The sequence below is a fragment of the Dermacentor variabilis genome, chromosome 7 (genome assembly GCF_050947875.1).
Source record: "Dermacentor variabilis isolate Ectoservices chromosome 7, ASM5094787v1, whole genome shotgun sequence".
In the NCBI taxonomy this organism is placed as follows: Eukaryota; Metazoa; Arthropoda; class Arachnida; order Ixodida; family Ixodidae; genus Dermacentor; species Dermacentor variabilis.
The window spans coordinates 92142534-92156778 of NC_134574.1; the positions used below are offsets into that span (position 1 = coordinate 92142534).

General features: G+C 43.6%; 1 protein-coding gene across 1 annotated transcript in view; it reads right to left on the reverse strand.

Annotated features, from left to right (window-relative positions):
* Nucleotides 1–614: 614 nt before the first annotated feature.
* Nucleotides 615–14245, reverse strand: part of LOC142588737 (uncharacterized) — an 83411-nt gene continuing 69780 nt past the window's right edge. Inside the window, exons 7-8 of the mRNA XM_075700554.1 lie at nt 3243–3465; nt 615–632 (exon numbers count right to left, since the gene is read on the reverse strand). Of these exons, the coding sequence (XP_075556669.1) occupies nt 615–632; nt 3243–3465 (241 nt within the window). The remainder of the gene's footprint in view (nt 633–3242; nt 3466–14245) is intronic.

Here is a 14245-nt window from a genome sequence, read left to right on the forward strand (position 1 = left end):
ACCTGCTACGAATCAGGAAAGCGCCCGCATACACATAAGAAACCTGTTCCAAAGCAATAACCATTTCTTGAGGAATATCAAAATGCAAAGGAATTCGGGATTTCGGCAACCTCTTGCGAAATTCCACTATGTATCCTCAAACAGACACGACAGCTCAGGCCACCACATTTCCCGCCGTGGATAATGTCTGCTCTACGCATTCGAAAGTACATCCGTGGAATAGAGTCCAAGAAGGACATGCTTCAAGCCGCTACCTTACATATGTCCCTGGCCTGCATGAGCGAGAAGTATTCCACTAGGAAGCACAAATTTACTGACGGTTCTTCTAGGCCACCTGAAATATTCCTGAGGTATGTTCATTCCTTCCACAGACCAGGTATTTTCATGGCGTTTAGAGCAAGTAACGCCCTTAACATTGTCTGAGTGATACGGGACGAAACAGGCACTAAAATATGTAATATAGCAACTTCAACAACTATAGACAATCTTAACAGACTCGAAAGAAGCATTGCAGAGCTTTGCACGAAAAGTACTTAATCAAGAAATTACATTTTGGCCCTGGACATAGCATGCCTTCACCACATGGCATCTAATGCTGGACATGCGATAGAATTTCAGAGGTTTCCAGGATACTGCGGAAGAATAGGCAATGAAAGAAGGATGAGGCAACCCACAACGAACATGATCGCATCATATTTATAAAAGTCTTTTCTTAAAATTGAAGCTTCAGCTTTGTCAAAGCAATGTTTATTCATTGAACGACGTATATGATGGTCTTTGCTTTCTGATAATCAAAAGCATTTCTTCAACATCGACCGAGAACTCCAATCAAGGCTTCCACAATGTATACCATGGCTACTGGAGACCCTCTACCACCGGCTTGGACTTAACATTGCATACGCGAACAATCTTCTTTTCTGCATTGGCCAGACCACAAAACCATGTTGTGAGAACTGTGGCGTAGTAGAATCTCTAGAGCAGATTTTGCTCGAGTTGCCGACCTACAGAGACGAGCAATATCAATATACGATGAACATCAAAAAGACAGACAATAGCCCCTAGACATTGACTGAAAAGCTGAGTCCCTGGCCTTGCCCATCAAACCAGCACAATGCCCTGGATTTCTTGTTCCTATGTTTTGAAACATATGGTTTGGTGGCCAAACTAAAGCTTACGTGCGTCGTCTCATTAAGACTGTGGTTTTATTTTATTTTGTATTTACCTGCTTTATGCGTCGCATTGGACACTTGCTATGCTACTGATAACACCACACTACGTGCAATATGTTTTATTTTATATTGCTTTTTTTCTTCTGCCGCCTCCTTTTAGGGAGTTTCTTCTCCTTCATGCCATCCTTTGCAGAGTAGCATGTAGGCAGAAATATGCTGGCTAAACACTCTGCATTTCCAATAAAGAGCATTTTCTCGCTCTCGCTCTCTAGTGCAGCAAACAGCTGCGGGGTACTTCCAGTGCGAAATAGTGCTGGGACGCAGAAAGGGATCTTAAAGCGATTTGTGATCCCGGTTTTTATAGACAAAGACAAGAATTCAGCGACGATTATTCTCTAATGCGAAAGTTCAGCACAGCTCTATAGGTGTCTTCATTTCCCGTGTAAACATTTTGTATAATTCTAATGCAGGTGCAGGTTTTATATTTGGAACAGAACACTGTGACTAACGTAGCTGGCACGGACAATCGGTCTCGTGCAGAACATTGCAAATGGAGCGAAGTGTAGCGCGACTGCCTCACTAATCAGGAAATTGCGAGATGCAGCCCGTAGATGCTTGTGCGCGATTCACAGCAGCCAACACAGACAGACTTCCGCTCATGCAATGCTTTGTTTCAATATAGACGGGTGCTCTACTCTGGCGCCATAACGTAGGCATCGTCGCCGCACAGCCCGCCGTTCATGGCACTACGGTTTTCTTCTCACGCTTTCTTTCCAATAAAAACGACAGCGGCCCTTCATCGCGGAGAAATTGTGCCACCCGTGTCAGCGACAAAAACACCCAAGGAAGTGTCATATCGAGCCTTTCACGTAGAAACGACGGGAAGAGACTTCGCGGCGAGTAACCTGTAGTGCGTGCTGCCAAACATGGAGATCCTGGGGAGCCGATCTAACAGTTTGCTCTGTGCTCCGTGTGACGCGCATACCTGTGACATTTATTATTTGAAGTGGTTAGAAGATGTGCAGATTCCAGCTACTCCAAATGCGTGTGAAGTCGGCTATGAAGGCTTTGTTGTCGAAATATGAATGATATTAAAGTTTATGTCACATTCACGTATGCCACGCCACCCCACAAAACTGCGCGGAGAACGTCATTTAGCCTTCTTGATGGCAGCGAAATGACGACAATGCTTGACCAGTACAGCGTGACTGCAGTAGTTAGGCATGAACGCTGAAGCTTTCACTCAGTGGGCTGAAAGTTCACGCGGAGGGGAACCCCCCGCAAACCGCATTATGACGCGCAATGTGAGAATTTGCCACAAGATGCATCAACTATAAGGCTGATGAGAAAGTATGTGTTTGAAGTTACATCCCTTGGCAGAGATTTTCAGAAAACCTAAGGTGCAGGTTGTTTGTCACGTACGGCGCCTTTCAATGTATTAGACAACGACGACGAGATCAGGCCAATTAGCCCTTGCCATTCGAGTTCGCTTAAGCACCCAGGAGAATGTGCGGCATCATATCCTGGTTAAAGTGGTTTCTAGTCTCGCAGACGGCCTGACTCAAACGTAGCAGTAGCGCTAAAGCGTTGCATAACGTTGCACGTCTCTTTTACCATGGCAATTTGCTGTAGCTCAACAATGGGGCGATACTCTCTAGGCGGAGTATACTTACAGAATTTCGCCGTGGAGCTCTAAAAAGAATGAAAACGCCAATGTTTTGATCGTATGAATGAATGTTTGATGTTTAATGGCGAAAGTGCCATGTATGGCCAAAGAGCTCCATGCTAGTGAAGGGTGCACGCGTCCACGCGGATATAATTAAATCGACCTGCCTCGTACCCCTGGTTCCTGCTGTGCGTGTATCCCACCATACATATATGAGGATGGCGGTGGGGAATGAGGTTATTGACTCTTGAACTTTATGACTAGAGCCTACCGATGATTTGGCTTGATATCGTGCACGCTGGCTGGGAGCTTGAGGCCCTTAGCGATTCGTAGAAATCTGTAGGTGGTACAATCAATTTGTAACCCTGCGGAAGATACACCTGTACTTTTTTTTCATTCATACTTACCATATTCATCATTAGGATGCCTGCTGGGGAGAATATAGGCGAGATGATACCATCATAGACTTCATGTATTATGAGGTCTGGCGTTGCCTGAAAATCTGGGTATATAAGCCACCCCACAGGCGTGTTACGAATGTACACCTTGAATATTTCACCAGGCCTCAACTTCGCTGAGTCATAATGGTGGCTCTTGCGGTTGTTTTCATCATTGAATGCAATCGTGAGACTGAAATAAAACAGAACGAATACATCGAATTATGCCGCCTTGGAGAGTCAAAACCGAATCTCCCGAGCAAATCCAACAAATCCGGGCATTGCGTAGGAACCTTAAAGATACAAAATTCGAGTAATCAGGTACGCAGTGTACTGAAAGAAAAGCAGAATTCCAAAAAAGCAGCTCCGCAATAGTCGCTTTCAACGCACAGCGCGATTTGACTGGCCGGCTGGTCGAATAGCAATCAACAGTTACGCTGTAAGTGATAGGCGTACAAGAGGCTCGGTCCCGTTTCGAGATAATGGGTCCAGAATCTCACGAAACAAGAAAACTCCCTGCCCCACCACCCTGTCCGTCCCCTTCTATCCCACGCCTCGCCTAAATTTTTTGTCGACCGAAGTATCATGTGGCTGCACCGGGTGTCCTATAGAAGCAAAAAACATCCTTTTGTCGCTGCAGTTGTCGTAGCCTGAAGAGCTAATTTCCAAAAAAATTAGGCAGAGACACCTAAGACCACTTACGTGCGAGAATTCGAAATCATTATAGTTCCTGCGGTGCAATATTCTCGACTTATGTTTTCGACATCCATTAAAGTGCTTACTGCTGATTCGGTGTATGTGTTTGCCTATACGTTGGCCACACACTGTGAACATGCGGGTAATTTTCCTGCAGAAGGATGAATTTTTTACCCCCACTTTTTTCACTCATGACATGGCGCCGCCTCCTTCACGCTGGAAGCGCCGTCACGTGCACATTAATGCAAGCACTATGCCACATATTTACTCAGCCCGAGAGCTCCGACAGGACGTGTACGATGACACAAACACTAGGCACACATTTAGTTAGCCAGAACCGCAGAGCCGTCGTGGCGATGGTACGCACGCCAGAGCTCCGGGATCAATTCCTATTCATAGAAAAATGTACAGAATATTGTTTTCAAATTCACTAAGTCGCCATCTTTACATCAACCTCCCTGAGAAATTCGACTTGAATCCGAGCATTTCTGACGTGTTTTTACACTTAGCGCTGTCGGCCATATTTGGTACCATCGCTTGGTCACGCCGCCGATGACGCCGCCTGATTTTCGCGCAATGGGGCATGTAATGCTATAGCATTAATTTAATTGGACGCTTGCTAAATGACGGTGCTGGGTTCATTTTTCAGGATATGCAGAAACACGCTTGACATCTGAGATGGCCTAAGCGTAAAAATTAGAATTTGCATGAAGGTACCTGGTTGCATTGTGCTCCGTGCCAGAGACATCAATTTGTTTGTCTTTATTTTTTCCATGTGTGACGTGTACACGCAGAGGACCTTTTCTTGAGCCTTGGTTAGTCACAGGAGCAAAGACAGAAGTTAACGTGAATCTGGTCCAAGTGTTCCGAGACCTGCTTCCTTTAGCGGTTTGAGTTCGCAGTTTCATTCTTTTCGCAAGCTGACCGTGTCGGTACAAGTCCGATGTATTTTATTTCTTCATGAACATGACACGCCTTACAGAGCGTTCTTGCCTCTTTGCTAAGAATTGATAAAATCGTAAAGAAACGGAATATACACTCACTTAAATAACTAATGACTTACATAACTAAAGTAGCTACGATCGACGGCTACATTGTATAAGGTCGTGGGATGGAGCCCGGTTATTACAGTCGTTTCTCCCATAAGCAAACTAAAGTAACGTGTGTGTTTACGTTATAATGAACGCCAAGAAACCCTTGATAAAACATTTCTAGGCGAGGTAAATTCGAGTAAACAATGTCAGGAAAACGTTAGCATGAATTTAAGAGAGGGAACAACACATGCCCGACGGCGTTGTCACCACAACCGAAACATCTTACAGTAATTCAGTGATCCCTAAGCACTAGTAGGCTTTGATCACTAGTGCACAGAAAAAAATTTTGCTCCAAGGCCCTCGGTAGCCTCCAATTGAACACGGCGTTATGGAAATCAAATATTAATCACACTTTGAGGTATTGTGAAATTTACTAAGCGTCTACAGCGCACCAGTAATAGATTTACAGTCACTAGTATTCACTAGTTTATAACATAATCTTTTAGGTCCTTCTGCTTTGAACATCCAACTGTATTTGATATGAAATAAGCGTAATAAAACTAGTCAATAAACTATGGCTACTGGGAACTGGTAGGATTAAGTCATTAGTGATAAGGAATCATTTATTTTACTGGTTTAAGGGACGTATTCATTAGCGCAATTCATAATTGATAACAATCAAGCAGTCATTATTGGGTATCCCTTTCATTACCGCTGCTGACTGATTACAACAGGTCATGGGTGATCATAAACGGAAAGCTCAGTTTCATGTGACATAGCGTCATTCTATCGAATGAAAGGTCCTACAAGGGATGATTCATATGTAGTGACTAGGCGACAGTAAGGTTGAGAAATAAAGGGTCATAAATTGCTTTGCTTATTAAGAAAACGGCATCATTCGTTCATATAGGTTATCATTTGTATGCCTGAAAAAAAAACTGATTCTGTTTCTATTTGTTACATTATCATTGCAAACTGACAACGCCAATTTTTCCAGTTGTGCCTAGTGATACGCTTGGTTGGATGTTCTCGGGCTTTTTAGAGCATAGTATCCGGAATATCAAATGCAAACTCATTTAAACAGCCATTAACTATAAAGACAAGGAGCTGGTAGTATTGAGTCACTAGCGACTACTATCACTTTGTCCAGTATCACAGTGCACGCCGTCAATGCTATCAGTCATGCAGTCATTAAATAACTACGTTTTGTTACCATTACTATTTTTTCATGAATTGTCATTTGTTATTTGAAATGCAGATGTTTTAATCCTCAATAAAATGTCATAAGACGTTTTAGGTGGCTGTCTGCCAATTTGAAAACAAAATAATGAGCAAATACGAAACTACCCACTTTAAAACGCTGACCGCATATCTTTAAAAAGTTCACATGGCTTTTTTATATAAAAATTTCAAGCGCTTCTTTAGCTTATATAGCTAACCTTTACCCATTTTCTTTTGCATACACATTCGCAATATAGCAACCCTATATTTAGCAAGTGGCGTCTAGCTTTTCCAGGAATGCCCGACTACTCCGGATGTCCAGCAGCCCGATCAACCCACCGTTCTGTGTATACTGTGATAACCTGCCACTTATTCCTTTATAGCGGGTGTCCAAACTTTCATGTATCAGGATTTAAAGATATGCAAATGGCGTGTAGCTGGACAGACACACAGAGAGACAAAGAACTTTAATTACAAAGTCCTGAGAAGCTGCGCCCTAGGGCAGAGCTACAGGCCGCTCCCTCGTGGGGACTGGTAGGCCGAGCCTAACCGTAGCATCATGGGCTCTCTGGACAGCCCAAGTTTGACGTGCATATTCTGAGCTCTGGATGACAGAGCTCCATTCTTCTTCTGTGATGTGATTGGGAATCACTGTAACGAGGGCATCGCCAGAGCATGTGTCCGAGATTGCTAACAGCTCCACAGTCGGGGCAAGTTGAACTAAAAGCCTCTGGAGTGATCGTGTGGAAAAGGTCAGGTTTGGATAGCACTTAGTCTGAAGCATGCGTAAAGTGGACGCCGGAGGTCTAGCCAGTTTGCTGTGAGGGGGAGGATAAGTCCTCATACCAAGGTGATAGTGCGTAGTAATTTCGCTGAAAGTAGTGAGAGTGTCGCGAAACGCGAGAACCCCGGAGTCTGAGCTCGATTTTCTTCTTGAGAATCTTGTGAGCCTCCTTAGCGATGGATCCGGAAGCGAAAGCCCTGACCGCCGATCTCGAATCAGTGAAGATATGTGATCTGCTGTTGTCTAGGAGTGCTATAGCCACTGCGACCTGCTCCGCTCTGGTTGGTATTGAGCACTTCAGGGAAGCCGCATTCACTATCTTCCGTTGTGATCAACGAGAGCAATGACGAAATAAGACGACTGTCCACATTGGGCTGCGTCGACAAGACATGCCGAGTAGGGATCCTCCTTAGTACGCTTGAGGGCTCTTGCACTGCGTCTGCCTACGTTGTGTTGAGATGAACATTACGGGGAAACCGTGCAACTCGTATGTTGTTCCTTTGATCTTCTGAAATTTCATATTCTGCTCTTCCATGAAGATAGGGTTGATCCCAAGAACCACCAGGATCTTCTTTCCGGCCGAGGTACAGGATAAAACGGGATATTTGGGCTGACTCCTGGGCCTCGATTATCTCGTCCAATGTGTTGTGCACTCCTAGTTGTATAAGGAGGTCCGTGCTCGCCTATTACTATTTTATACTTTTTCTATGGAGCGTGTTTAATTGTTTCTTCTCGGAGTTGTACCAGTTGTGTATCGCTGCCACATAAACTATATGACTCATGAGGAAGGCATGGAACAACCTGAGGAGGTTCTCTTCCTTTAAGCTTCCACGCCTATTGGAGACTCTGTTGATGAGTCTGATCATGTTCTCAGTCTTGGCTGTGAGCTTGTTGAGCGTCGTATTGTTACTGCCATTAGATTCGATGAACATGCCAAGGACCCGAATGGTATCTACTCTGGGTATGGTACAGCGGTTTTATTGTGGAGTTTGATGTTTAATTTCAAACAATGGTTTCCAGTCTCCAGGTTTGGGACCTCTCCTGAATGGCCTGTAGAGGAGGAGCTCATACTTCTTCGAGGAGAATCTAAGCCCCGTATTTTGCAGGTACATCTCTGTTTGATCTACAGCCTCCTGTAAGGCTAATTAAACGGCTCCTTTGCTTCCTCCGGTGCACCAGATTGTGATGTCATCGGCATAGAGCATATGATTGATCCCTTCTATGTTGGAGAGCCTTTGCGATAGTTTCTTCATCGCGATGTTAAAAATCAGTGGTGAGACTACCGCTCCTCGTGGCGTGCCTCTGGGGCCCAAACTAAATTTGTCGGGCTTGGCGTCACCGATTTTAAGCGTGGCCTTGCGATCCCGCAGGAACGAGCTTACGTATCTGTGGAAGGCGTTTCCCAAATTGAGCTCCGAGATGGAGTTCAGAATGTGACCATGGGATACATTGTCAAATGCCTTCTCCAGGTCTAAGCCTAGGATACTTCTTATATCGCTTGTGGTGTTCTCAAGGATTTGACACTTGATGAGCTTCATCACGTCTTGCGTTGACAGGGCCGGACGAAAGCCGATCATGTTGTACGGACACAATCCTTGTTTCTTGATGTGCTTAGAAATTCGATTGTGTATGAGATGTTCCGCTACTTTCCCCACGCAGGACGTGAGGGAAATGGGTCTGAGGTTTTAGAGACTCGGATTCCTTCCAGGCTTTGGAATGAGGACGACCGAGGCCATTTTCCCGGACTCCGGGACAACCCCACGTTCCCGTATTCCATTAATCTCCACTGTCAGCATTCTATACAGCAGTCGTCCAGGTTTCTGAGGCGGCGGTCGGGGATGTCATCAGGACCAGGGGCCGACCTACCATTTAGATTATGGAGAGCTTCCCTTATTTCGCATGCCTTGAAGGGTTTATCAACCTCGGGGCAAGATGAGCCTTTGTTGGGGGGATAGTCTTATTCAATCGACTTGCCCAGTGGCAGATACTTGCGAGCGAGTCTGTCGAGTACGGTCTGCGATGTCTGTGATTGTGATGCCTGGTGTAGAACCTTCGCTATCACTTGTCTTTGATTTGACTTAGTATTGGTATCATCGAGCAGATGCTTGAGTAGGTTCCATTTCGCTCCAACTCTCATCTGACCATCAGCGGAATTGCAGACCTCATCCCATTGTTGTCTGCTCAAGGTTTCGCAGGGATCTTCTATAGTTTTGTTGAGCTCCGCGATCTTTTTTCGGAGCCTTCGGTTGAGTTCCTGCCCTTTCCATCTGTTCAAGAGTGATGTTTTAGCTTCTAGAAGTTGAGCGAGGCGGCTATATATCCTGTCTACCTGCAATTCAGTCTGGATTTTCTTCGTCGCCGCGCTAATGTCCACCTTTAACTGCTCAGCCCACTGCTCAAGGCTAAGTGCCAAGTCATGTGTTTGTGCTCGCTCTTCCCTAATCTTGCAAAAGTAATCCCAATCTGTAATAGTGAATTCTTTGAGGTCCTCGCTTCTCACGTTGATGGAGGTGGCCAGGATGTTGTGATCACTGCCAAGGTCCCCTTGGAGGTTGGACCAAGATGCCAGTTCCACATTCCGTATGAAAAAAGATCAGGTGTGGTATGCCTAGAGCAGGAGTTGCCGATCCTGTTCGGAAAAGCCCTATCTGTTATAAGCGTGAGGTTATTATTGACTGTAGTTTGCCATAGGTCAACGCCCTTGTTGGTACCCCCATTCTTGTTGCGGAGCGTTGAAATCTCCGGCCACCAGGAATGGGAATGTCTTTGCCTTGCTTGTAGCCCTGTTGACAATTGCCGCGAATCTTTGCCTGAGGTCTTTGGGTGAACTGTTTATGGTAAGCATAAATATACTTGTCTTGAACTGTCCGCTGCGGATGATTTCAACGAGCGAGTGTTCAACCTTATTGGAGTTAAGATTCATATCGTGGGTTATGAACGCACATTTGTTGGTGACTAATGTGCTGATTACCCTCTTACCATCACCTTATTGGGCATGCGATTGATCGCCTGGGAGGGTTACCGTTTTCGTGTGCGTTTCTTGCCCCTAGAAGGGGCACGGTCATGGTAGCCGCCATCCTCGCCGCCGGGGTCTCGGGATCGGCTCCTGAATCTGTGCGAGCTGCTGAGGGCCTGCTTGAAAGGGGTTGGCGACCCAGTTAGTTGTTTGTATTGTTCGCCGTTGCGCCGTTCTCTTCTCCGTTTTCTAACTACAAACGGAAGTTGGAACCTTTGCTTGCATGCTCTGTCAGCCGTGCGATGAAGGCCTCCGCAGAGGGTGCACTTCGGTGTATATTCGTGCTTATCGTCCGAGTTGCTGGACAGAACCAAGGTAGTGCTGTTAGTCATCGCTTGAAGCTAGGCAGATTATTTTTTTAGTTCCTCATAATTGCACATTTTCTCCTAAATAATTTCGTAATCAACTTCTGAATAATTATATTTGCATGAACAGTGTCAATGAGAAAATTGTAGAGCAACAAGAAAAAGTCCTGATAAAGCTTTCCGTTGCCATATACGTGCTATATAAAAGTGCTTTCTGAGCGTGAAATAAGCCCGCGACTGGCCGATCGAAGAACCTTGCCTGTATCCCCTGGCTTCTTTCATGCCCGAAAAAACATTTTTTTTTGTAGGACGCACATGGAAACAGCTGTATCGGGACTTCTTCATGTTGGTTTACATTTTTCCAATTGATACTTTTCATCTAATAATAACATTTGAGAAGTTGATTAAACAATCACGACAAATGTAATTCGGCGGAATGCTAATAATAATCTGATTATCTCCAAACGAGGGCATACAATATCACGCTGGTTCTATTCATCTACGTCGCATTTGCGTATTTTTGAATCTTGGTGCGTAGTGCTTTGTACACCCTGTATATAAGCAAGATGACTTTTTCGGCTCACTTATGGTACTACAAGTTCCTTTGTATAAGAGACAATAAAAGAAAAAAAATGATTGTGCTGTATATGATTGGGGGCAACGATCACAATTTGTGCAGTAGTGGTAAACATCTTTCACCACACATCGCCACAAACATTTTCGTTAATTTTGCACGGCAGCGGTGGCCTAAGCGCATCTTCTAATCAACTCTACATGTCATCTTTGAAGGTGGGTTGATCTGTTCACATTACTTTAAAAACAGGACGTGCTATTATTTTTTATTACTGGTGGTGTTGCTGCCAAGAGTGCGTTGGACCATGAAAGTTGTGCTGTGAGTGTGTTGCCGTTTTGTAACAGTCGACCACTGAACTTGTACTAGTTAATCGTACCTAGTATAACAGTTACACTAGCCATGTGTAACGATTTGAGTGAACTCCTCGACGAATTCACGAGATCCGAGAATCGCATGAAAGTTTCTAGCGAGACCTGAGGAAAGATATCAGAAAAATCAAGTCGAGCTTTTCCCGCCTAAATACATGTTATGAATATATGAGGGCCTCCTTAAATGATGTACTAACGAAAAACGTAAAACTCAAAGCAGCGGTGAAAGTGTTACAGGATGAACGTGATGTTCTTCGCGCTGGGGTAAGGGAACACGAGAGCAGGCTTCAGGCGACTCATTGTGGAGGTAGAGGGCGTTCCGCACTCACCGAACGAAAGTGTGCTGGAAAAAACCAAGAAGCTTCAATAGCCATTGGAGCACCTCTTGCGGACAGTGAAATTGAGGCGTGTCATCGTGTTCGATCTCAGGGTGGAAATTAATTATGGAATATAATCATACAGTTTACACGCCATGAAAACTGGTGCAGTTCCCTAAAGAGAGCAACAGAACAAGGCGCTACTTCAGCCGATCTCGCGTGTGCTTCTCGTGTTCCAGTATATGTGAACGAGCACTTGTGCCCAACACTTAGACGTCTGTCCGGAATGGCGAACGCAAAATAGAGATAGTGTGGCTGGAAGCACATCTGGTCGTCCAATGGGAACATTTCTGTCCGGAAGTCGAACACGTCGGAAGTCGTATCCATTGCGCACATTGAATACTTGTCTAGAATAGTTTAATTCTTCTTTGTCAGATTCTAATTGATGGTACAGAACAGCATGGAATGTTTCCCGACCGACATTAAAGAATTAGTGTTAGCTAACAAGCCACGTTTTTCACTTTTTCATCTTAACGCCCGCTCCCTCTGAAACAAGGATTAGATTGAAAGAATCATCGAAACATTTGAACAGTCATGCACCTTTCAGCTTCTTCCACACCAGTCCTTTTTTCACCGCTGTACTTAAAGGACGGCATTCTTGTAAAGAAACATATTTATTGCGAAATCTTCAATTAAGTCACTAACATAACTGCTGGTTATGAGGTCCTAGGTTTTCGCAGCGGGGGTACAGTGTCTTCTGTTTGTTATAGACCACCTTCAGGAAGTGCACAGCGCTAACTTGCATTGGTTGATAGTTTTCTTGGATACGGCAATGCTCATTACCTGAATATAATTTTAGGAGGAGATGTAAATGTGAATTTGTTGGTTTCTACGAGTATTTGAAATGGGCTTCAGCCGATCATATAAGCAAATGGCTTCATATATGCTATAACAAGGCCAACGAGAGTCACACCTACATTCGAATATTTGTTGGATATATTTATAACAAACATGAATAGCATCCTAATTTTGGAGATATCACTATCACTGACATTCCTCATCATTTTGGTATATTCATGTTAGTACGCAAGAACGACGGCATATCGAAAACACCAAAGGAACAACATTTCACTCAAGTAATCACGCAAAGTCAACTTGAGCGATTCCGTAGCTGCGTTAATAAGCAGACATGTGCAAGTACTTATGAATTGAATGATAGTGATATGGTGTACAACAATTTTATAGATACCTTAAAAACATATATCATCAATGCTTTCCATTAAACAAGGTAAGGAAATCGCGAAAGGCACAAGAAGCCTGGGTGAATCATGATATATTACAAATGATAAGGCACAAGAATGAATTGTATGAACATGTTGTGAAAACAAAGTATCTTGAGGTATTTAAAGAATTTAAAGCATACCGCAGTAAATGTACATCTGAACTGAAGACGCTGAAAAAGAAATACTATAATAACATATTTGGGGTGACAGTTTAAGAAAATCAGACCCGATCGGGAAAAAGCTTGAACAGCTCCTGAATCCTAACATTGCTTATAGACCTTTGCATACTTTGCATGGTATTGAGCTTGTAGGCCAAGATCTTTAAGGTAATGAAATGGCAAACACGTTTAATAACTTCTTTTTGAATAAAAACGGGGCGAGCAGTGTCAATACTAGTCCTATTCCTACTACTTCTGATGCAAGTCCATTAAATTCCAGCCCCGTGAATTCGCTATTTTTACAACCTACAGAATGCGTAGGCGTTTTGTCCTATACCAATTCTCAAAAAAATAGTAAATCCACAGGTACTACTGGAATTCACATTACGCCCGTAAACCACGTACTTGATTTAATTTGTCCAGTAATAACGTATATTTACAATCTCATTGCATGCAGTGCTGTGTTCCCTATGGACATGCAAGTTATACCAGTGTTTGAAGGTGGCAATAGGAAATTTATTAACAACTATCGTCCAATCTCGAGTTTGCCTGTAATATCTAAAGGCATTTAAAAAATTCTGTATATTAGAATCTTCAAGTCCCCCCCATTCTATTCAATAAGTCATTATATTCTCGTTTCTAAGCTTAAACAATATGGAATACGTGGAATAGCAAACGATTTACTGAAATCGTACCTACCCAAAGAACTCAATATGTATATGTAAGCAATAGCAGGTCATCCTTACAATCAATACTTGCTGGAGTACCTCAAGGCAGCTTTTTGGGGTCGCTCCTTTTCACAGTTTATGTAAATGACATTGTATTTTGCTACGAGGACGCCCAATTTCTTTCTTTAGCCGACAACACGTCTGGTTTTATTACTGGTGTATCGACGGCTGATGCTGAACGCAAAACCAACTGTGCGCTTGCAAAAATAAAAAATGGGCATATGCTAATATTCTTAAACTAAACATTAGCAAAACAAAAGTTGTCCAATATCCACCTAAGGGCAAAATTATCCCCAGATCACATAATATAAGCATGGGTAAGGATAAAATCGAAGTTGTTGATAATATTCAAATGCTGGGTGTTTTCTTCTCCAGAGACTTAACTTTGTATAAACACGTAGAGTACCTCTATTCTGAAGTTTCCCTGCAGTTGGTATAATTACTAGAGTAAGAAATATACTCCCTGTAAAGATTAAACTTTTACTCTAC